At 36.3% G+C, this 24,553-nt stretch overlaps 1 protein-coding gene across 2 annotated transcripts; it reads right to left on the reverse strand.

Annotated features, from left to right (window-relative positions):
• Positions 1–1,783: 1,783 nt before the first annotated feature.
• On the reverse strand, positions 1,784–23,936 carry LOC143024917 (uncharacterized). 2 transcript variants are annotated; one of them, XM_076184382.1, is made up of 5 exons: positions 23,763–23,936; positions 9,091–9,515; positions 7,082–8,850; positions 3,466–3,621; positions 1,784–3,158 (listed from the first exon to the last, which is right to left on the reverse strand). In XM_076184382.1, exons 1-5 carry the CDS (start codon positions 23,900–23,902, stop codon positions 2,085–2,087), a joined length of 3,564 nt encoding a protein of 1,187 aa, XP_076040497.1. In that variant the 5' UTR covers positions 23,903–23,936; the 3' UTR covers positions 1,784–2,084. The 2 variants fall into 2 exon arrangements, with proteins under 2 accessions (XP_076040497.1, XP_076040496.1); XM_076184381.1 differs by having other exon boundaries at positions 7,082–9,515.
• Positions 23,937–24,553: the final 617 nt, after the last annotated feature.

Below are 24,553 nucleotides of genomic sequence, written 5' to 3' on the forward strand. Positions count from 1 at the left end.
AGAAAACAACACCAATACTTTAGTGATGTTTGAGAAAGGAAGGGAGATAGGAAATAATTGGAGGAGGTGGATGAGAAGAATGAAGAAAAGAAGAAAAATACTTAATATTAAAGAATATGTTTGGTAACTGGTGCATTCATAAATTTGATAAGCAAGATAGATAAACTCAAAATACTTTCCTTCCTTCACATCATGGAGTTTATCCACATGGTACACCTACTGTCATTCTTAAACTTCTTTTATCATTGAGATTTCCTAAATAGATTACAAGAGAATCATATGTATCCAGAGCAACCCTACCTGGGGATAAAAGCCTCATCTATTATTACTATATGTGTGTGTATGTATGTATGTATGTGTGTATAATATATATATATATATATATATATATATATATATATATATACACACACACACACATATACATATATATGTATTAGATATTGAAAGACTGCAAGTTAAAACAACTGCTGTTTAAATTGTATCACCAACAAATATGTTAATAAGGATCCTATGCTTGGCAACAGATGTGGCCCCCTGTGATAACTCTTTAGTGTAACTGCTAACCAAAAAGAGCAGCAAATTTACAAGTTACTGTTAAGTGTGTTATGTATGTAATGACCAAAACTTTCTATATATTCTTTCCTTACTACTGGATATATAAGTTCCACTGAGAATATGTATATGCAGCTCATACCAAATAATTTTTTACAAACTGGTGTGACTATATCACTCATCATATTAAGGTACGTCTAAAGAAAGTACCATAGCCTGAGGTTTTTAAGGTGTCTAAAAATATACATATTGTGTATATATATACATATATTATTGAATGTTGGTTGTTATACTTTAAATCATGGTCAATTGCATATCCATCCACCACATGGCAATCTAGGCAAATTTCTCCCTTACATTTATGTTTAGTCTACTTTCCTTGTATACTCATGATACCCACCACTCATCTGTAACTCACCTGTATACTGCCAAACTCTACATGCCTATCACTCACTGCCTAGATTAAGTTCCCAATGCTTAACTAATAACTTTCCAGCAAGTCATCACCCTATTCTATGCTGCTTATGGTGATATTTTTGTACAAATCTAGTGCCGTGAGAAATAATTCAACATACTTTGCCTTGACTGCCCTCATGCATTTGAAAGAGACCAAGGGTGGCAGGATGTGACCTACCTCCTGCCTCCATAATTTGTTTGTAAACCCAAAGGGTAATTTCAATAAACGTATCTATTATATACATACTGTACACTTACATATGCATTCACACAAACATATGCAAACATACATTCTTGCATACAAATACATAAAATGTTTGCATACATTCATATTACATATATATATAAATATATATATATATATATATATATATATACATATATATATATATATATATATATATATACACACACACACACATATATATACATAATACATATATATTGGAAAAAAGAAACTAATGAAGCAGAGAGCCTTCGTATTTTACATCTTCAGTGCACTGAAAATGTACTATACGAAAGCGCTCTGCTTCATTAGTTTCTTTTTCCAAGTGGTCTACTTTGCATACATACATATATATATATATATATATAATACATATACTATACATATACACACATATATATATATGTATATATATATATATATATACACATATACATATATGTATATACATATACATATATACACACACATATATATATACATATATATACATATATATATATATATATACATATATATACATATACATATATATATATACACACATATAATGATGATTAATTACCAGTGCAAATCCATCATTTCCTGAACACTGGCAGACACCTTGTATAACTTTAATAAAAATCTACTTTTTCTAAATATATGCTCATTAAAGAAAACTTTAACTTTTTGAAAGAATACAAATATCTATATCTGCATACCAGTTAATGTCCCTATCACCATTGAGGTATTAAAGGTGCCTCGACATATTACAGTTCAGAATAGCACCATAAAGTTACTCCATAACAAAAGCAAATACCTTATTTATATCTTCTGAGAAAAACCTTTCAAGATGAAACTTCACGCCTCAGCTGACAACATCGACTTCCCTCGGAGAAGCTCCCACTAGATGTTCTGGAGTCACTGATGGGAGCTCCCCCTGAGCCTCAAAGCCAAGTTCCTGAGTGTGCTGAAAGTCATCTGTAGTTCCACTTGATTCAAACTGCTGAGGTTCTGGTTCCTGCTCCATGTCATCTTGCTGCAGTTGAAGATGATCTGAAGTTTGCTGAATCACATCTCCATGTATAACTGTTCCTCTTCCTAAATAGTCTTCCTTCGGCTCATAGTAGGGCATCAACCTACCATTACCAAATCTAACATCTGTCTTAAGGTTTTCCTCTCTCTCCAAATATTCAACTCCCGAGAGTTCGCCATACCTTTGCTGTTGTTGAGTAACTTCTTGGTCTTCCTCTGTCTGTTTTGGATAAACCCCAACTGGTACACTTAGTACATGAAGTTCCTGATAATGTCTGAGTTCTTGACTTTGTTCTTCTTCCATTTGTTGAAAATGTGCCTCATTACCTTCTACTTGTGGTAGTTCTTGTTCTTGTATGTCCTGTTCTTGGTGATGTTCCAGCTGATGCTGTTCGTGTTGATCTTGCTGCTGTTCCGCTTCTAGTTGCTGATCTTGCTGCTGCAGTTCTTGTTGCTGTAATTCTGGTTGCTGCAGGTCATGTTGCTGTATAGTTTGTTGTAGTTCTTGTTGCTGCAGTTCTTGTTGCTGCAGATCTTGTTGCTGCAGTTCTTGTTGCTGTTCTTCTTGCTCCTCCAATTCTTGTTCCTGAAGCTCTTGCTGCTGCATTTCTTGCTGATGCAGTTCTTGTTGCAGCAGTTCTTGTTGCTGCACTTCTTGCTGTTCCACTTCTGGTTGCTGTAGTACTTGTTGCATTGCATGTTGTTGTTCTTGCTCTTCCTGTTGTAGCTGCTGCTGATCTTCTTGGTCCTGCTGTTCTTGCTGTAGCTGCTCTTGCACATCTTGTTGCTCATGACTTTGTTTTTCTTCATTTATTTCTTGCTCTAGTCCAGCATTTTGACGTGCTTCTGCTGTTGCTTGTCGTACTGCTTCTCTATACGGGCCTCGTTTCTTTTTGTTGTGTCGTATCTGTTAATTGCAAAGATTAAAAGGATAATATTGAGAATATGGTTTTGGTGATTTCGTAACTATCACAATGTTATGTATGATTTAGAATAATGAAATAAATCTAGAAAACAGAACCTTGAAACAGTTTGACCATGTACTGTAGTTCTAGAAAGTAGATGGGCAGAGTGCTAGTTTTACTTATTCATTAATTTCTATGACATATCTATGCCCTTTCCTGTGACAATATCAATTACTAGAACTAAAAACACACAAGTACAGTATAGTACTTTAATATTAGTCTTGTTTTAAAAATGTGCATAACATTCACCTTGAACATTTCTAAGAAGGGTTGAAGAGCATCAGCTTGCATCATAGAAGATGTGGAGGAACCAAACCAGCTGACATGTGCTTGCTGCTGATGAAACCACTGTTCGTTACCTGAGTTTGCTCCCGTAGGGTGCAGCATAACACGTAAACCAACAACCTGTGTGTATAATGTGTATTCATATGATGCAAAGAGTAAATGCTGTTACTCTCATATCTATAAATAATTATACAAAATAATCTCTTGCCCTAGGTCCTAGGAGACCCATAACCCCAAGGTAGCAACAGTGCCAGGGCTGACTCAATGATCACCAAGATCTTTCGTGCAATGTGTGCATTCTAAGGAATAGCTCCAACAAAATCATACCAATTTTCATATGCATAAAATGTATTTTCAATGTCTGTCTTTCTTTTCATCACAATTTTCATTTTTCAGTTGAATGGGTGGAAGGGAGCATTGGATGCAAGAGGACTATATCAAGCAAGAAAATGGGAAAAAAACAAGTGTGAAGGAGAGTGATTGAAATTATTCAGCCTGAAGGAATTTCTTGTCTGTTCAGTACATTTCTCAAATGGATGAGAGCATGGATAGAGCTTTGCTATGTAATGAAGAGATGGGATAAACTAGCTTCGGCTGGCAAACCATGCTTTGGCAGTGGTGTGTCTGTTGTACTGCCTCTGACCTGAACAGTATGGCAGAAGACAATGCTATCCCTTCATCCATAAGATGCTAAGATAGGGAAAAGGAATGGGTGTGAGTGAGGGATGGGTTTACGACGAGGGTATGTTTTGATTTTGTTACCTCCTTGTGTGTTTGTGTGTGTGTGTGTTGGGGGGGGGGGAACCTTTTGGTATATTTGTGTATCTACATACCAAAGAAAATATGCATGAGAACTAAAGAATAATTCCTTATAATGCACAATTCACTAGATCTTATTTTTTTTTTTTTTTTTTTATCAAGGATGCATTATATCCCCTATTTACAATCATATCTTAACCCTCCAAACTAACTACCCAACCTACCCATGGGAATTCTACAAACATAACCTGGTGATACTGTACATGGCAATGTGTATATCATGTTGTTATGTTTGACATTAGTGTGCACTGTTTTAAACAAATTGAAACTGTTAAATGTTTCTGATGGCAGCTTGTTCTTAGATTTGTCACAAGATGGGACAGATAATCAGGACATTGCAAAGTCCAAGTTCATACTCTGAATGAAGTTGGCTAGCATACTAAACAGGGGTACCAAACCATCCCTATATTCTCTGATACACCATATCTGTCAGCTCCTTTTACCCCTACTCTCCACCTCACTTTTATCCTCACAATCTATGCCATGCTTCTTAAAACTTAATTTCATATACATTTAAGCTCCTTTCTACCTTTCTTAAACTTATCTCTGTCCTATTCATTCTCATGGGCACAATCATCCTTTCATACGTTCTTCTCTGTGTTCATCCCCAGATACACATTTCTCACGACACTTTTCATTCCCTTAAGATATCTATTTACTTCCCTTACTCTGTGATTTATCTCCACCCCAATTTCTCCATTCCCTGCTACATGTGACCTCCATTCCCTGCTGCATGTGACCCTACTTAAAACTCTTCACTTCTTCCAATCTCCCTCTCTTTAAGATTTGCTTCCAACTCACTACCACCCTCTTCCCTTCTACATCTCATCACCTTATTTTTGCTTATTTACTTTCAGCTTTCTTCTCTCACATACCCTTCCAAACTCCACCACTTAGACCTTTCTCCAATCCAGGCACAAGTGCAGTGTCATCCACAAACAACTACTGGCTCACCTATTTCCCATTTCAAAACCCCATAACCTTCACATTTATAACCCAAACCACCCCATCCATGTACTCTAGTAGATGAACAACCATAGTGGCAATACAAAACCCTTGCACATCCCTACCTTCACTTCAAATCACCCACTCTTTATGTCCCACCCTCCCACACGTTCTATTACTCGTAGGGGGGGGTGGAATGCCAACAACCCTTCCCATCTGATATATCTACAACACCTTCCTCAATGCCTTCCTCCTGACTGTCACATGACTTTTCCAGATCCATAAAAACACAAAATACCTCTTTTCCATTAGCCACTTAAACAGAAACCAAAATTCTACCCACTGAACAAAACATGAAAATTATCTCTCTTTTAACATGGATGGGGATTTTTTCTTATTGATCTGTGCCTGTATTATCCCATGGAAGCCCAAAGCTTTCGGACTTATCACTATCATTGACAAGTATTTTCTTGTGGTGGTCCTGCTTGATGGAACTTGTATTTATCTTTGCTGCAAGTCTTCAAAACACATCAACTTATCCCAAAAGACTAACCCTTAATCTTAGGAATGGACTCAAACTCTCCATCAACTTTTCAACTGCAATTCCTCTGGCTTTTCTCATAAGGAAAGCTGACAAGCATCAGCTGCTCATAGAAACAGTCTCATACTAATACAACACAGTGATCAGTCCATAAGATCTATGGAAGGGCCTAGAGGGCACTGCCAGCCACTGTGAAGCTTATGGTACCCAGTTAGTGAAACTATGCAACAATTATTATTTATCCTCTCTCTACAATATTGACCTTTTTCATCAATATTTTCACATTCACTACTTTTTTATACATCACTCCAATTCACATTAGTAACACATCCATTTCATTTTACACTCCTATCTCTACTCCTTTGTACTCGTTTTCCCACTTAACTTCATTTCTTACATTCATTTCCTATTTAATAATTCAACCAAAATTCATAAAAAAGAAATCTTGGATTCTTCTCTTTCAGAGCTATGATTTTCTCCATACATATTTTTTCTTACCATTCACATAATGTTTGCACAACTTTTCTGTATCAATGTGCATATCCTTCAATCCATACACTCTTCATAATCTGTTTCCAAATTCTATAAGGAATTTTTATCTTTTAATACTTTCAGCAAAAACCTTTGTTATCTATAACTTCTAAAACACATATTTTTCCATTTTGGGTTATAAATAATTGTTGCCTAGAATTTCACACTGAATGGTGACAGTTCTTTGGCCCACTTATAGATTTCTCTAGAAAGAACCACTGGACTTTAATTGTATTGTATTAATATGGGACACTTGCATCACTGGGTTATGACAACATAAGGGGAGCATGAGAAAAGGTGGAGGAAATGCACATTAGACAGAAAAGAGAAATTTAATCCTAATCTGGTAATGGAGTATCACTTCTTTAGGTCAACACCTTCATATGGGGATGAAGGTGTTGATAGGATTTTACATGACCACCACCACCTGTCGATGGTCCTCTGGGCTACAAAAACAATGGGGAATGGTAACTTTTAAATAAATAATGAAAAATCTATCATAGGGCAATTACTGCAACTCCAAATTTTTAAAATTCTTACATGCAAAAATAGTACTACTTTATGAAGTGGTAAATATTACAACTTTTTTTTAACTTTACAAACTTTATCATTTTATCTTATGACCTTGTAGACAACATGTCGCACCCAAGTTTCTCATACTATACATTTCTCCTGCAACCATTAATACATTGGGAAAAGATTATCTTCTACAATCAAATTGAACAGAAAAAAATTGTACTGTACCTTTGCTGGCCACCAGGGAAAGCCGTGGATCTTGCCCCAAACGACATCACCTACTGCAAGACTTCTACCATCTTCAGTTAAGCTCATTTCCACATTCTGCCACTCCTGCTGCTGGTGTTCTAGTTCTCTTGCACTGCTTCCCACTCCCTTTGCCTGTACACACGCCTGACTTTCTTTCCGAGCTGCCTCACTAACGCCTGTTTCACTATTTGATATCACTATGTCTTTGTTCATAACAAGTGCACTAGCTGGGAAATTTGGAACCTCGTTTCCACTGTATTCATCACTATTACTAGATTCTTCCCCATGTGAGGATTCTGCTCTTTCGAGTTCCTCACCACAATCCTGTAGTCTTTCTAATAATAACCCAGTCTCATCTGTCGTGGATACTTTATTTATGTCGTCCACCGGTACGTCATTTTGATGAGGGTCACATGCAATATAGCCTTTATTTAGCCTCTTAATGGAAATTGAAAGTTTCTGACGAGTTGCCGAAGCAGATTCCTGTTGCTGTGAAGTTTCTGCAACATTCCAAACACCTGGATCCTCAGGGATGCTTGCTTCTTCTGCTGTACTTGAAGTTGAATCAGGAGGCTCTTGCAGTTCTGTCTTTATCTCATCAGCCTCCTTAATCTTTTTCTCCTTATTATCTTCACATTCTTTATGCTTTCGATCTTCTTTATGTTTTTTCTTATGTTTCACTTTATGTTTATGTTTCTTTGGTGGAAGATCTTTGTTTGTGATATCCACTGCTGCTCTGGCTGGGGACATTCCACCAAACCTTGCTGGAGATGCTCCACCAAACCTCGAAGGAGAAAAGCCGCCTATCCGTGCCGGAGACATGCAGCTTACACCCCCAAGTCTCAAGGGTGACATTCCTCCAAATCGTGGAGACATTCCCCCAACCGCATATCCTGGAGATGCTCCTCCATTCAGTGCTTTTCTTTGTGCTTCTTTCTTTGCCTTTTTAAGGGATTTCTTAGCAGCCTTGGCACTAATGTCCTTACGTTTTTTCTCAAGCTCCTCCTCTGTCTCACTTTCTGTTGGATGACTTGACACAGAGGTGCTTTTGGCTGGTATTTTCATGACCATCCCTCTTCCTTCCCGACCAAATGAGATCTTCAGCACTGGCGTGGTTCTTGGTAGGTCTTCATCCTCACCTTCACCTTCTTTCATAACTTGAGTCTTTTCAACTCCAGCATCTAGACCATCTTGTTTTCTCTTCTTGTTAACTTCATCTACCATTTCCTCATCCCAGAGACCTTCCACAGAACCTATTGAGCGTTTTTTTCTCGAATGCATTTTATCTAAAACCGAAGCGTCCTTGTTTTCCAGACTTTCTGTCTTTTTCTGACCAAGAGGTAATATAGTAAGTTTAGGAATGGCTGAACTTTTGTCTTTATCTGTATCACTATTTGCTGTTGAACTTACAAATGAGGATGTAAAGGTCATTTTATGTACATTGCCTGATCTTAACTTTAGCTCTTTTGCATCTCCTCTATGTTTTGACTCGGATGGATCACTAGAATCAAGTATCTTTTTCATTCTCTCCTTTTTATCATGACAATCCACCAATATTCCAGATGTGGACAAGATCATTTTAGGTATGCTGGGTGTTCTGGAATCCTCCAGGGATTCCCCACTTGAATGTCTCGAACTACGACTTTTCCCTGAGCCTTCTTTGCTTGCCTCACTTGAATTCAGGTTCAGGCTGATGGTGGAGATTGTCATTTTGGGTATTCGTCCCTTCCCTCTGCCACTATCCGAGTCTGCTGAACATACATTAGTTGATATGGTTAGTTTGGGAACTTTGCTAGGACTACTTGTGCTGCTGACAAATGCAGAATTAGAACCAACACTGACTTCACTGTCATTAGAATCAGAATCACTTCTGCTAGATCTCAAAGGATTAAGTGCTAAACCACTCACTCCTTTATTAGTAGCTGTTTCTATTTCACTTGGTCTTAATTTGACTAACTTTGGTACAAGTTTAGGGCAACATTTCTCACCTCCACCACCCCGCCTAGAAGAATCCTGTAAGTGCTGCTGCCTTGTTTCACGTCTGGAATCTCTCCTCACTTCGTTGTATGTCGTCTGTCCTCTCACCGGTGGCTCACTTGGCTTCTGTCCCTTGGCACCACTGACATTTTCCGACTTTTCGTTACATATAGACTGACATTTAGAACACAAAACCTGCCTGGGTCTTAACCTGACAGTCATTCTGGCATTTTTAAAACGAGGTGTAAGTGATATAGATTTACGAAGTTGTATTCCTTTTTTGCCTTTATTATCTTCAGGAGCTGCTGCAGACTCCTGATTTTGGCAATATGTATGTCGTTGCTTGACTGCATATAGACGGTCATCATTCTCAGAGATTGGTGGCAAAGGAGGAGGAAACTGTCCACCTGGTGGATACACACCACAAGGTATTCTCCTGAAATGACAAGATGTTTTTGTCAGTACTTCATAGTTATATATGAGCAATTACTAATGACAAAAATAGAATGTAATCCTCTGTAGAATGAAAATAGCATGATGAATTACACAACACAATGGTTTGTCAGCATAATCAATGTTTTATCCTGAAAAGAAACATTAAATAAATATATATATATATATATAAATATATACACTCCTCCCTCGATTTACGAACTAGTTACGTTCTTGAAAACTGTTCGTGTATCGAATATACTTAAATCGAGCACTTTTCCCCCATATAAACCCATTATATTATGAGAGATAGGTTCTTACAAACAAATTTCATGTCCCTATAAAGTCATCACAACATTAAATATGCATAATCTTGAATACTGTTCTCTGCTAATTACATACAGACACATAAAATATTAATATGCAAAGTAGACAATAATGCTTAGGAGGCACAATGTCACTTGAAATAATGCTAATGATGATGCAGAATTACTAAGAAGGTAAAAACGGAAGAGGACTGCAACTCATTGCAACAAGATTTGGACACGATCTGGAATTGGACTCAAAAGTGGGAAGTAAAATTTAATAAAAAGAAATGTAGTATAATGGAATTTGGAAAGAGTAAAAACAGAATATCAAAGGTTACGGAATTGGGGGAAGAAAAAGTAAAAAAAGCAAACTCGGAATTAGATCTTGGAGTGATGATTGGAAAGGACATAAAACCAGATAAGCATATAAATAAAATATTCGGAGAAACCTACAATTTATTGAGGTCAATCAAAGTGGAATTTGCTTATTTGGATGAAGAAATGATAAAGAAAATACCAACTACACTAATAAGACCAAAACTTGAGTACGCAGCATCACTTTGGACACCCAGTGCCAAAAATAATATTAAGAAACTAAAAAGAATACAAAGAGCGACAACCAAACTAGCACCAACTCTTGCCGAACTAACATACGAGCAAAGACTGTCCAAATTGAATCTACCAACTTTAGAACAAAGAAGAGAAAGAGGAGATTTGCTGACTATCTACAGAATGAAAGGAATGGAAGTTTTAGACAGGAACGACTTGTTAGTGTGGGACAATGTTAAAATGAGAGGACATGGAAAAAACTGAAAAAGGATAGTTATGGAAGAAACTTGAAAAGGAACAGCTTTCCACAGAGCGATAAATACATGGAACAAATTAGACAACGAAACAGTATGTGCAAACACTATACAAGATTTTAAGATAAAACTTGATATGGAGAGATACAAAGACGGGTCACCACGAGCATAGCTCCCTTCCCGTATATTACAACTAGGTAAATACACAACTGCTGGACAGGGTGGCAGAGTATTAATTTTGACTAATAAAGATTTAAATGTAACAAAAATAATTGAAGGAAAAAATAATGTAGAATCAATTATGATATAAGTTGAAAGGAAACATATGAAGAGTAGAAAATTTGTAGTGGTGTATGTGTCCACCAAAACACAGTCCTGGACAGAAAGCGATCATTCCAAAATATTAGAAGATACAATATATGAATTAACTAATATACTGAAGGACAGAGGAAGTACAGTAATTATGGGTGACTTTAATTCAAAAGAAACAAGTTGGGAGGAAATGACAGTGAAGGGTGGAGAGGAACTCTGGGGGCAGCGTCCTGCTCGACATGACCATTGAATACACAATGACTCAGTGGATAAGGGAAAATACCAGATACAGGTTTGGGAAATGGTCATCAAAAATAGATGGGTTAAATGTTTGGAAGAAAAAATTATACTGAATCCAAATCAATTTCGATTCAGACAAGGAAGATCATGTACAACAAACTTGATCTGTTTCTACTTGACATTAATAGATATAATACAAGAGAGAGATGGTTGGGCAGACTGCCTTTCTGGACCTACAAAAGGCATTTGATAAGGTACCACACAAGAAACTAATAAGGAAGATAGAGCCAATAGGTGGCATCCGAGGAAAATTATTGGAATGGATGAAAGACTTCCTGACTGGGAGGAAAATGAGAATAGTAATTAGAGATAAATTCCCAAATTGGGAAGAAATGATAAGTGGTGTCCCGCAGGGATCAGTACTGGCCCTGATCATGTTTGCCATATACATAAATGACATGGATGAAGGAGTAGAGTGTTATATGAATTTCTTTGCAGAAGACACAAAAATACTAAAGAAAGTAAAAACGGAGGATTGCAACTCATTACAACAAGACTTGGACTAGATCTGGAAATGGACACAAAAGTGGGAAGTGAAATTCAATATCAAGAAATGTAGTACTGTATAATGAAATTTGGAAAAAGTAAAATCAGAATATCGAGAGATTATAAAATTGGCGAAGAAGAGGTAAAAAAAGTAAACTCGGAAAAAGACCTTGGAGTGATGATCAACAAAGACATGACACCGGATAAACATTTTAATAAAATAGTTGGAGAAACCTACAATTTATTGAGGTCAATAAAAGTGGCATTTGCCTATTTGGATGAGGCAATGATAGAAAAATTCTAACTACACTAATAAGACCAAAACTCAAATACACAGCAACACTATGGACACCCAGTACCAAAAACAATATAAAAAATTAGAATACAAAGAGCAACAACAAAACTGGCACCATCTCTTTCCAAATGACATATGAACAAAGACTGTCCAAATTAGAATTACCAACTCTGGAACAAAGAAGGGAAAGAGGAGACCTTCTATCTATAGAAGGGATTGGAAATCTTAGATAAGAATGATTTAATGATTTATTGAAATAGGACAATGGAAAAACAAGAGGGCATGGAAAAAAAAAGGCATCCTACACAGTGTGATAGATACTTGGAACGAATTAATCAAAGAAACAGTGGGTGCAAACACTATTCAAGATTTTAAGGAAAAACTTGAGGCTGAGAGATACAAAGTCGGGTCACCATGAGCATAGCAACAGTGTGTGTAAAAACTATACAAGAATTTAAGAACAAACTTGATACTGAAAGATACAAAGACAGGTCACTATGAGCATAGCTCTTCTCGTATAACACAACTAGGTAAATACAAACACATAACAGTGAGAATGGAATAAGTATTTAATTGTTAGAAAAATTGGAAACACGAAAAGCCTTATGACCAAACAAGATATCAAATTGGATGGTGAAAGAATATAGAAAACAGTTCATAATCTTATAACTAGTTCGCTTGAAGAGGGCAAGATACCACTGGAATAGAAATTAGCAAATGGGATACCAATTTATAAAGGAGGTAACAGAGAGGGACCACTGAATCATAGACCAGTTTCCATGAGTAGTGCAATGGCAAAAACATGGGAAAATTGTAAAAGGTGGATGAAACATTCCAAAAAGCAGGTAATATCAATAAATAATCCACGGAAGAAAATACTTTTTTTTTTCAGAGCCATTTTTCTTTTTTTTTTTTCTTTAAATTTCACTAGCCATTTTTTGTTAATTACCAGAGCCATTTTTTATACTTCCATAGCTATGTTTTTGCAGGTTCGATTTCTTAACATGTTGGCCTGTAGTTGTATATTGATGATTTATCTCTCTGAAAACAGGAACAACATTTGCCTGCTCCCAAGCAATAGGCACAAAACCAGTCTACAAATTTATCAACTATTTTTGTTAACTGGTCGCAGATTTCAAATTTACACTCTTTAAGCACTCTCAGAAAAATTTCGGCTGGACCCTGGGATTTTGCATCTTTAAGTCTTTCAATCTGTTTGACTACTTCTACCTTACTTGTGCTGATATTTGATAGTCAATTTTCTTCATCCCCACTGAAAATCGGATCGCAGTCAGTTACCTTATCTAATCTCTCCTTAGTAAACACCGAGAGAAATTTTTTGTTAAACATCTCACTAAGTTTTTCCTCCGATTCTATTGTGACATCTTCATTTATAATTGGGCCTATCCTTTCCTTATTTTTTGTTCTGTGGAGATGAAAGAAGCCCTTTGGGTTGAATCTTGCTTGCCTGGCAACCTTAATTTCATAGTTAAGTTTTGCTGTGCCCGTGTTTTTTTTAACCCATCTTGCCATATTGTAATATTTGGATCTAAGATGTGTTTCCCCATTTTTTTATTCTTGCATAAGTCCTCGTTTCATTCTGACCTTACATTTCAGCCTGTCCATCATCCATTTGGGAATATAACTATTCTTCCGTAATGACATGAGGGGAATAAATTTATTTTGTGCATTTAGAATTAAGTCTGTTAAGTTACTATACATTTCATCCAAATCACTAAGTGGGCTGTTGACCTTGCGCTTGTAAGTGACCTCACCCAAGGTACACATATTACCCTTTGTGACCTGAAACCTGACTGCACTAATGATGTCCAGACTAACCGTATATCTTATCCTGTCACAGCCCCCTGAGTCAGTCTTGTAAGTGACCAAATGTCTTAAATACTTTCTCATCTTATCGAAATTGGCTCTGCTGAAGCCCAGTACTAGAATGTTATTTGTACTATTTAATTCTTCCCAAATAATATCAAATTTATTTCTTGATGGTAGCTAGTCTAGATTATCTCCCACTTTTAAGTTTCTCGTTAGGTGCTCATTATTAGTTAAAAGTAAGTCCAGAATATTATCTCCCCTCAGGAAATTGTCCTGCACCACATCTAAGAATTTTTGTGCTTCCTGATCTCCTAAGATTTCCTAGTCAATGTTTCTATAATTAAAATCTCTCATGATCACAATGTTTTTGTACTGGGACGCACTATGAATTTCATGAATCAGGGGATCAGTCTGCTCAATGCTGAGGTTAGGTCTATATTGGATACCAGTAATAAGTTTTTTATTCTTGCCTATAATCTCCACCCAAATAGATTCTGTACTATCTTTTTCCTTAACTGAATTACTGCTGAAGTTCATTAATATATATGCACATGTACATACAATGTATATACTGTAGACAACCTGTCACCTGAGAGACAATCAGCAGGAGATTAAAGTGGCATTTCACTATATGGATAGAGATGGAAAAAACATTAAAACCCTAACCCTTACAAGATTAGAATATGCATCAGTGGTATGGTCCCACATAGAGTGAAGGATCTATGCAAGATTGTGAGGAGGAGAGAGAGAGAGAGAGAGAGAGAGAGAGAGAGAGAGAGAGAAAAAAAAGTCATGGGAACAAATCAGGAAAGATCACATGACTAAAGGATGTGAAGAAATAGTTTTCCATATAGATGCATAAATACATGAAATAGGTTAGGTGATATGAGTAGCACTGTGGAAGAGTGATCCAAGCACCACAGGCTGCTAGACCCTGATTTCGTGCTCAAACCACTGATGTGGGCATCTTGTGTACAACTCAGAGGGAGACTATTCCAACTTCCATCAGGCGTGTGGGAAGCCCAGGTTGGCTGGTTGAACATCAAATCAGGGTCTGGGGGCCTGTGGAGCCTGGATCACCCTCCTATGGAGGTACTCATATAGTTTAAGCTTGAACAATGTATGAATTCAAATCCAAATAATCTATCTATATACCAAAACCTTTTCCCCCCTTATAAGGGAGGTAGCCAAAGTCAAAGACATGTACCTATTCTCACCAATTCCACTCTCATCCACCTCCCCTTACTCTCTCATCTTAGCTCCTCATGGATGATGGGTCATCCCTGTATCCTGCCCATTCCCCTGGGTCAGAGGCAATGTAACATGACACAGTACATCCACAGTACAGCTGCTTCACTTAATTGGATTGGCAACCCCCCTCTCCATCCCCTCATGCAGAAAAAGAATCTAAATGTGATAATTGGAGATAAAGAAAAATTCAAGGAAATTCAAGAAGAAGAAGAAAAAAAAAAGTCTAAATAAGATAATTGGAAATAAATTTGAAGCTGGGTATGTTAAACTAGAGAGTGGGAGAAAGGACCAAATGAACAATGCTCCAGTCCTGTATACTATGATGAAGTAAACATATAAATACAGTATACACATATATACATACAGTATACATATACATACACATGCATATACATATGTACAATTGAACATATACTCATACACACATACTATATGAAAGGAACAAAGAAAGAGTGCAGAAAGTTAAAGTGGCTTATACTGATATAAATGGTTTAATTTCAAGATTAAATGAGCTTAATATTTACTTGTCAGAAGCACAACCAAACATAATGGCAATTGTAGAGACAAAATTAAGGGGTCCACTATCACCTAACAGTGTTGGAAATAGATTATATAATCACTGGTTTTGATATAGAGAGGAAAAACAGGGTGGAGGAATCCTGTTCTTGGCTAAGAAAAATTTAAATGTGATGAAGGTTACAAATGGAGGGAACAGTGTGGAAATGATCACAATAAGAGTTGAAGATAAAGACATGAAAAAGAGAATGTGGTAATCTATGTGCTCCCAAAAATGGGTTCCTGGAGAGAGATTATTTTTAAAATGTTAGAAGATACAAGGTTTTCTTTAATTGGGGTGATGAAAGATGAAGGAAATGTGGTACTTATAGGGGATTTTAACTGCAAAGAAATTTGTTGGGAAGAGATGACAGTGAAAGGTGGAGAGGAATTATGGGGAAATGTATTACTTGACATGACTATGGAATGTACAATGAGACAATGGATAAAAGAAAACATCTGATATAGAAATAATGAAGAACTATCAAGACTGGATTTATTTTTTATGTCAGAACCTGAAATTGTGGATAAAATTGAACGACACCAATTGGGAAGAGTGACCACAACTTGAACTAGAACTACAGGAGGAAATTTATATAAGAGAGAAATACAGAAAAGAGAGACTGGTATGCAGTAAAACGGACTTTGTGAAACTTAAGAAATGTTTTCAAGAAGCGAGTTAGGATAAATTTCACAATGAAAAGATACGTGTGGAAGAAAAATGGAAGATTTTAAAGAAAATCTATAATGAAGGGGTGGATAGATATGTACCAAGACAAAAACAGGAAAAGGAATATAATAAGTGCTGGTTTAACAAAGTGCAGCAGGAAAAAAAAAAAAAAAAAAAAAAAAAAAAAACATAATGAATAAATTATATATATATATATATATATATATATATAAAAAGCTTGGAAAAGAAAGAAAAAGGAGATAAATCCTTGAAAGTGTTAAATATATATCAATGAAAGGAATGTAAAAATACACAGGGAATAAAAATGTAAAAAGACATACTAGAAAAATGTAAGGATCAACCAAAACTATTCTATAGATATGTGAATGAGAAGTTGAAAAACAAGCACGAAATAGAAAACCTATGCCAGGGGAACATGGAATACAGAGTAAAAGTATGGCACTGGGATGAAGGGCAAGTTGTAAAATCCTCCCTATGAAGGACATAATAAAGACATGAGCTAAAATAATGGATCAAATAACAAGCCTTGATGTCAGAAAATCACATGGCCAGGATGGAATTGCAAACTGGATATTAAAGGAGTGTAAAGAACTAGTAATCAAAATATATAATACAACAAATTGTTCACTTAAGGAAGGAAAAATACCAGAAGACTGGAAAAAGGCCAACTTCTTACCAATATATAAACAAGGTAACAAGGAAGACCCAACAAATTACAGACCAGTTTCCCTTACAAGTACTGTTGCCAAAATTTGTGAAGTTATAAAATATAGATGGACAAAAAATCTGGAAGAGAACAACATACTAAACCTGAGACAGTTTGGATTCAGATGGGGAAGATCATGTGGCACAAACCTGATCTGCTTTTACTCAAGACAATTAGATATAATACAGGAAAGGGATGGGTGGGCTTATTGTGCTTTCCTAGATCTACACAAAGCTTCTGATAAAGTGCCACATAGAGAACTATTAGGAAAACTGAAAACTATAGGACGAGTACAAGCTAAACTACTGGAATGGATGGAGGATTTTTTGCATAGAAGAAAAATGAAGAGTAGTGCTCACAAAGATTCTATTTGGGAAGAGGTGATTAGCATTCCCCAGGGATTGGTACTGGCTCCAATAATGTTTGCTATTTATGTGAATGACATGGACAAGGGTGTGGACAGTTACATGAACTTCTTTGCTGATGACACAAAATTATTGAGAAAAGTGAGCACTGAAATAGACTGTTAGTCACTGCAGAGAGATCTGAACAAAATTTGGGAATGGAGTTAGAAGTGGGAAGTGGACTTCGACATGTGGTATAATCGAATTTGGAAAAAGTAAAAACAGGATATCAAGACAATATAAAATCAGAGAAAAGAATGTACAGAAAGTGGGATTTAAAAAAGACTTGGGAGTAATCATCACAAAGGATGTGTTCTCCAATACACAGATAAACAAAATTTTCAGAGAAACCTAAAACTTGCCGAGGTCAATAAAAGTGGCATTTACTTACTTGAACAAAGAAATGGTGAAGAAAATACTAGTCACACTGATAAAACCAAGACTGGAGTACACAGTAACACTATGGTCACCCAGTACCAAAAAGAATATAAGGAAAATTTAAATAATCCAATGAGCAACTACAAAGATGGACCCCACACTTTCAAAACTGTCATAACTAGAGTTACTGACCCTGGAACAAAAAAGAGAAAGAGGAGACTTGTTGACCATCTATAGAATCATAAGAGGTATGGAAATCTTTGAGAGAAAAAACTTACTAAAATGGGATATGAAAAATACAAGAGGACATGGAAAGAAACACAAAAAGGACAGTTATAGAAGAGACTTGGAAAAGAATAGCTTTCCCACAGTTGTGAATGTATGGAACAAACTGGATGAAATGTTAGTGTGCACAAAAACCATACACAAATTTAAGAATAATTTTGATACTGCGAGATACAGAGATGGGACACCACAAGCATAGCTCCCTTTCCTGTAAGATACAAATAAGTAAATGTATACATATGTACATATGCATGTATATACATGTACTATGCATGTATACACATTTTAGGTCTGTATTTACAACTGAAAGCTCACAAATTTGGGATAAAGGACAGCAAAAAGGATCCCCTAAAATGAAAGAAACAATGGTGACACAGAAAGAAATAAGGGGCCAAATAAAGAATCTTGACATCAGAAAGTCATATGGGCCTGATGGAATAGCAAATTGGATATTGAAAGAATGTATAGATCTACAGACAAAATACACAAGATAATTGACTTCTCATTCAAAAAAGGAAAAGTACCACAAGATTGGAAAAATGCAAATATTGTACATACATACATATACCAAAGGTTTTTTTTCCCCTTACAAGGGAGGTAGCCAAAAAACAAAGGCATAAAAACCATTCCCACCCATTCCATCCCTAATACACTCCACTCCCCTCCACCCTCCCTCTTATCTTGGCACCTCCTGGATGACGGGTCATCCCTGCATCTTGTCCACTGCCCTGGGTCAGAAGCAGTGTTGCAAGACACAGCAAATCCACAAGGCTGATTCATTACATTGGCAACCCCCTCTCTCTGTCCCCTCATGCAGAAAAAGAGAAGACAGGGAGAAATCCCTTTGGGCTGCGTCAAATTTTTCTCACACATACTACCTCACACCACCCCCCTCCACCCATTCCACCTCATGCATCACAATATCATCCATATACAACCATTCTCCATTCACCCCTATCTTCTGTCTTCTCCTGTCCTTCCTCAACAAACATTGCCCTCTTCCCCAAAGCCCCTTTCACCCCATCCATCCATCTCATCCAATAAATTATAGACTGGTATCCCTTACAAGCCCAATTGCAAAAATGTGAAAAAGTTATTAAAAATAAATTAATTAAACACTTGGAAGAGAACAATATACTAAACTCTAAACAATCTGGATTTGGAAGTGGAAGATCATGTACTACAAACTTAATATGCTTTTACTCAAGATTAATAGAAATAATACAAGAAAGAGACAGATGGGCAGATTGTGCTTTCTTGGACTTACAAAAGGCTTTTGACAAAGTACCACACAAAAAGCTACAAAGAAAAATTGAAACAATAGGTGGAATACAAGGAAAATTATTGGAATGGATGAAAGATTTCTTGAACGGAAGAAAAATGAGGGTGCTACTTAGAGACAAAAACTCAAATTGGGAAGAGATAAGCGGAGTCCCCCAAGGCTCTGTATTGGCTCCAATAATGTTTGCTATTTATATGATATGGATGAAGGCATGGAATGTTATATGATCTTCTTTGCAGATGATGCGAAACTATTAAAGAGAATAAGTAAAGAGGAAGATTGCAAATCTCTTCAAGAAGACCTGGACAAAGTCTGGAAATGGAGTGAAAAGAGTGAAGTGAATTTTAACATTAATGCAGTATAACAGAATTTGGAAAAAGTAAAAATAAAATCTCAGATCAATATAAAATTGGTACAAAGGAAGTAAAAAAAGTACACTCAGAAAGAGATCTAGGAGTAACTACATGACACCAGACAAACATGTCAACAACTTAGCCAGAGAAACTTTTAACTTAAGATCAATGAAAGTGGACTTTGACTACATGGATGAAGAAATGGTAAAGAAAATACTAGTTACCCTGATGAGACCAAAATTGGGACACTCAGTGTTTCTATGGACACCTAGTAAAGAAAGAAAAAGAGAGGGAAAAAAAAAAAAAAAAAAAAAAATAATCAAAGACCGACGACAATGATGGCACCAACAATTTGCAATTTGACATGCAAACAAAGATTGGCCAAACTAAATTTACCAACTCTAGAACAAAGAAGAGAAAGAGATGATTTGATAACCATTTACAGAATTATGAAAGGGATGGAAATTCTTGATAGGGATGACCTACTAAAATGGGATAGAAGAGCTACAAGAGGACATGAGAAGAAACTTAAGACAGTTACAGAAGAGATCTGAAAAAGAATAGCTTCCCACACAGAGTAATAGATACCTGAAACAAACTGAAAGAGGAAACAGTGAGTGCTAAAACTATACATGACTAAGTAAAAACTGGATGCAGAAGATACAACAGTGGGTCACTATGAGCATAGCTCTCCTGCAAAAATACAACTAGGTAAATGCATATACATATGCAAGTATACACATGTACATATGTATGTATACACACATACATTCACATGTATATACATGTACTTATGCATGTACCCACATATACATATGCATGTATGTACCTACATGTACACAAATATACATATATGCATGTATACAAATATATATATACATGCAAGTACATACACACACAATTATATATATATATATACACACACATGTATATATGTATGTATACATTGGGTCTCATCTACTCTAATTGATTATATTATCATACCTAACCTTAACCACTTCAGTACTACTCATATTCCTGCACACAGCATTGACTGCCATATGTAATTTGCATGACACTAATCACATTATAAAATATAGTCTCTGATGTATTACTTGTTCTCTTTTACTATGAGTAATAATAAACACAGAAAATGTGATCAAACGAGTTCGCAGAATATGGGGGTAACTCGTGAAAAAAAAAAAAAAATAAATAAATAAATAAAAAATAAAATAAAATACAAACAAATAAATAAATAAAAATAAATAATCAAGATGCTGATGCCGGCCTCCTCGTGTACCCACTCATGCCTGATGACGACTATATAGGCGTCATCGTACTGAAGTGGTTAAGGTCATGTATAGTCCCAGCTTTGTTCATATCCTTCATTTTCAATTACCATACCTAGATGTTAATTCATGTATTGTTTCAGCTTAGGCTATGTCTCCTTCTAAGCTATTCCAAGTATTTATACATCTATATGAAAAATTATTTCTTCAAATCATTTAGTCTTTCTTTGCTCCAATGACCTCTTACAGATCTCTTCTATCAATGCAATCTGTCCCATTTAGTGACCTGAATACTATGATCTACCTCTTTCTCTTCAATCTTTTAATGTTGGTAGACCCAGTGCTTTTAGTCTCTCCTCATATGGTTTATTTGCCAGGCTGGAAACAAGTCTGCTTGCTGCCCTTTGTATTCTCTCATTCTTGCTTATATCTTTCATTTTGTGCGAGCACCATACCAATTATGTATATTCTAGTTTTAAATGGATCAGGTTTTATGCATATTTACATAATTGTAGTATACACAAAAGGAGCAACATTCATTGGGTCCAGTCTCCTATTCCCTAATTTTCTAACACACCTAGACTTAAATTCATGTACAGTTCCAAATTAATCTATATCTTTGATTTCCAATTAACATATTTAGATTTGAACTCTCATATTGTTTGAGCTTGGGCTATATCACTTTCTCAGCTATTCCACATATCTATACATCTATACGGAAAACTGTATTTCTTCACATCCTTTCAACATGTGGACTTTCTTAATTTACTTTCCATGACCTCATAAAGCCCTCCCATCTTTAATCAGATCTCTTCTATCAATGCAATCTATGCCCTTTAGTGACCTGAACTTTGTAATCTTATCACCTCTTTCTCTTTGATCATTCAAAGTTGGCAGACCCAGTACCTATAATCTTTTTTCATATGATTTATCTGCCAGGCTGGGGACCAGTTTGGTTCCTGCCCTTCATATCCACTCAATCTTTCTTATATCCTTCACTCTGTGTGGGGGCCATACTACTGACGCATATTTCAGTCTTGGATGCATCAAAGTTTTGATAGTTTTTTCATTATCTCTTCATCCACTTAATGGAATGCCACTTTAATCTTCTGCAGTAGTCCATATGTCTCTCCCATAATGTGTGTGCGTGTGTGTGTGTTTGGGTGTATGTTTGTATTTGTGTGTGTGTGTGTAATTCACCATGGTCTTGGATCGCATGTTGGACGCATGATTGACAGCTACTACCCTCCCAGATGAGAGCTCAGAGCTCATGTATGACCAATCTATGGGTGCTGTGACTTTACACACACCCACACCCCCAACTCCCTGCCCCCAAGAGTTGGAGTAATGGCTCACAGCGCAGCAATACTGAAATGATTTCAGCCCTGGGAGTGATTTGAACAATTTCAATGACATTCCTGGTACATACATACATATACCAAAGGGTTTTCCCCCTTACATAGGAGGTAGTCAGAAGACAAAGCCATTAAAGCCATTCCCTCCCATTCCATCCCTAATACACTCCACCCTCCCTCTAATCTTGGCACCTCCTGGATGACGGGTCATCCCTGCATCTTGTCCACTGCCCTGGGTCAGAAGCAGTGTCGTAAGACACAGCACACCCACAGCAAGGCCGCTTCATTAAATTGGCATATAAAAGCAAAATCCTATTTTATACAACAGTATCATTTGGATCTTTTTCAAACACCTCTGTGTTAGCAGAAGTGGTAAACCATTACAGCTTTGAGGAAGACCCTCTAGATTCTGCAAAGTAAACTAAGGAAGTAAATGTAAATAATATCATATGCACATTTTCATACAGAGGTGACCTGGCTGTATTATTTTGGTCAATGAAAGGAGTGGACAAAACAGATGGAGAAGATCTCTTAGGGTGGGATGGAAAGGTAACAGTCATGGGAATAAATTGAAAAAGACCATATGTCTGATAAGAATAAAGATATAGTTTCCCATATACATGCGCCACCTCCTGAAATATCCTTGATCATGATATACCCCACGCAGGATCTATAGACTATACACTTATCTAACATATGGTATAGTACATAAGTTACAGAATCTCAAGAGCATAGCTCCGTTCCTGTATACAACAATGTTTAGATAAATAGTGAAACAATGACTGGAATGCACATCGAATATTTTCATTTGGTATCCAGGGACCAGTCCCTCTATAAATATGTCAACTCATAGCACCCAAACATATCACTACTTTTTCATACAGGTCTTTCTACAATTACATTATGAATTCATAGAACATTATAATTTCATTTTACATACTGTTAACCCCAGCAAAAAAGCTTATTTCTCTTCAGTACCCAAAAAACCCAGGGGTCAACATGTATGTGTCTTATTGATCCTAAAACATGCACCAAGCTCTTCTTTAACTCTATTTATAACTTGTCTTACAAATTTAAACTATTTCACACAATCTCTGAGTAAGATAAACTATTTCATTATGTTTTCAAGCTGGATAACTTCTAAGCTTTGTCAAACAAAGGCTTGCTTATCCTACATAATTCATGTTAAGTTCTATACGTTATACAACGTTTTCCTATATACTAATCACTGCAGCATGATACACTGAAGAAGTTATGATAAGTTAGAAGGTTTAAAGAATAGAGACAAGTGAGAAATTTGAGGCAACAGGCAGGCTTAATTCCGTTTCCAAGCGTACAAACATGGCGATGTGGAAATTCTTAACATTACAAACACCAACTGTAGCTTACCCCTTGCGTGAATCTAGCAAAACCCCTTGAAAACATTTACTGCCATGCTCAAACGACACAACAAGTAAATCTGGGTTAGCTTCATCGACGGTGACTATTATTTTCTGACCCTTGAAAATGTCAGGAGCGAGTTCCTCCATTTTCCCTGCTATTTCTATGCGCCATGATCGTCTAGCCGAGCGATGCAAACTTGCATGGTTTCGTTATGATTCGTACAAAGTTTTTAAATGTTTCATGTTATTTTAACTAAGGCCAGAACACTAAAATACAAGAATGGCTATTTTCGAGTATGTTAACTTGTTGTCGAGAAACGCATCCGTCATATACTATCATAAAGGTGTATTTTGTTTATTTCAGAATTAGATTTTTGAGTTTTACGCGTTATTGTCTTACGAGATTAGTCTTATGTGAAGTGCGCATGCGTATAAACACAATATCAACTGTTGGCATGTGATGTTGCATTACATTTTCAACAGCTGTTTATCTGTATTATCGTATATGCGCATACCATATGCATGTAATATCTTTAATCTCTACAACAACATTATGTATCTATAACAGGGAAACGTCTCATCGCAAATACTAATAGTTGCTGGTTAGCTTTCTATCTAAACATTCACATGTTACGTAATGACCTGACACATTCAACATATCACTCCCCTTATTTGAATATATTAGAGATTTTAATGGTTAGGTTATCATAATATAAGGTCATATAGTCGTCAGATTTGTAGTCATTCCGCACTTGATTCCCTTTCTGCACATATGCGAAGATGTGAAAGGAAAGTAAC

The sequence above is a fragment of the Oratosquilla oratoria genome, chromosome 4 (assembly GCF_046742065.1).
Source record: "Oratosquilla oratoria isolate Oo_2021 chromosome 4, ASM4674206v1, whole genome shotgun sequence".
Taxonomy (NCBI): Eukaryota; Metazoa; Arthropoda; class Malacostraca; order Stomatopoda; family Squillidae; genus Oratosquilla; species Oratosquilla oratoria.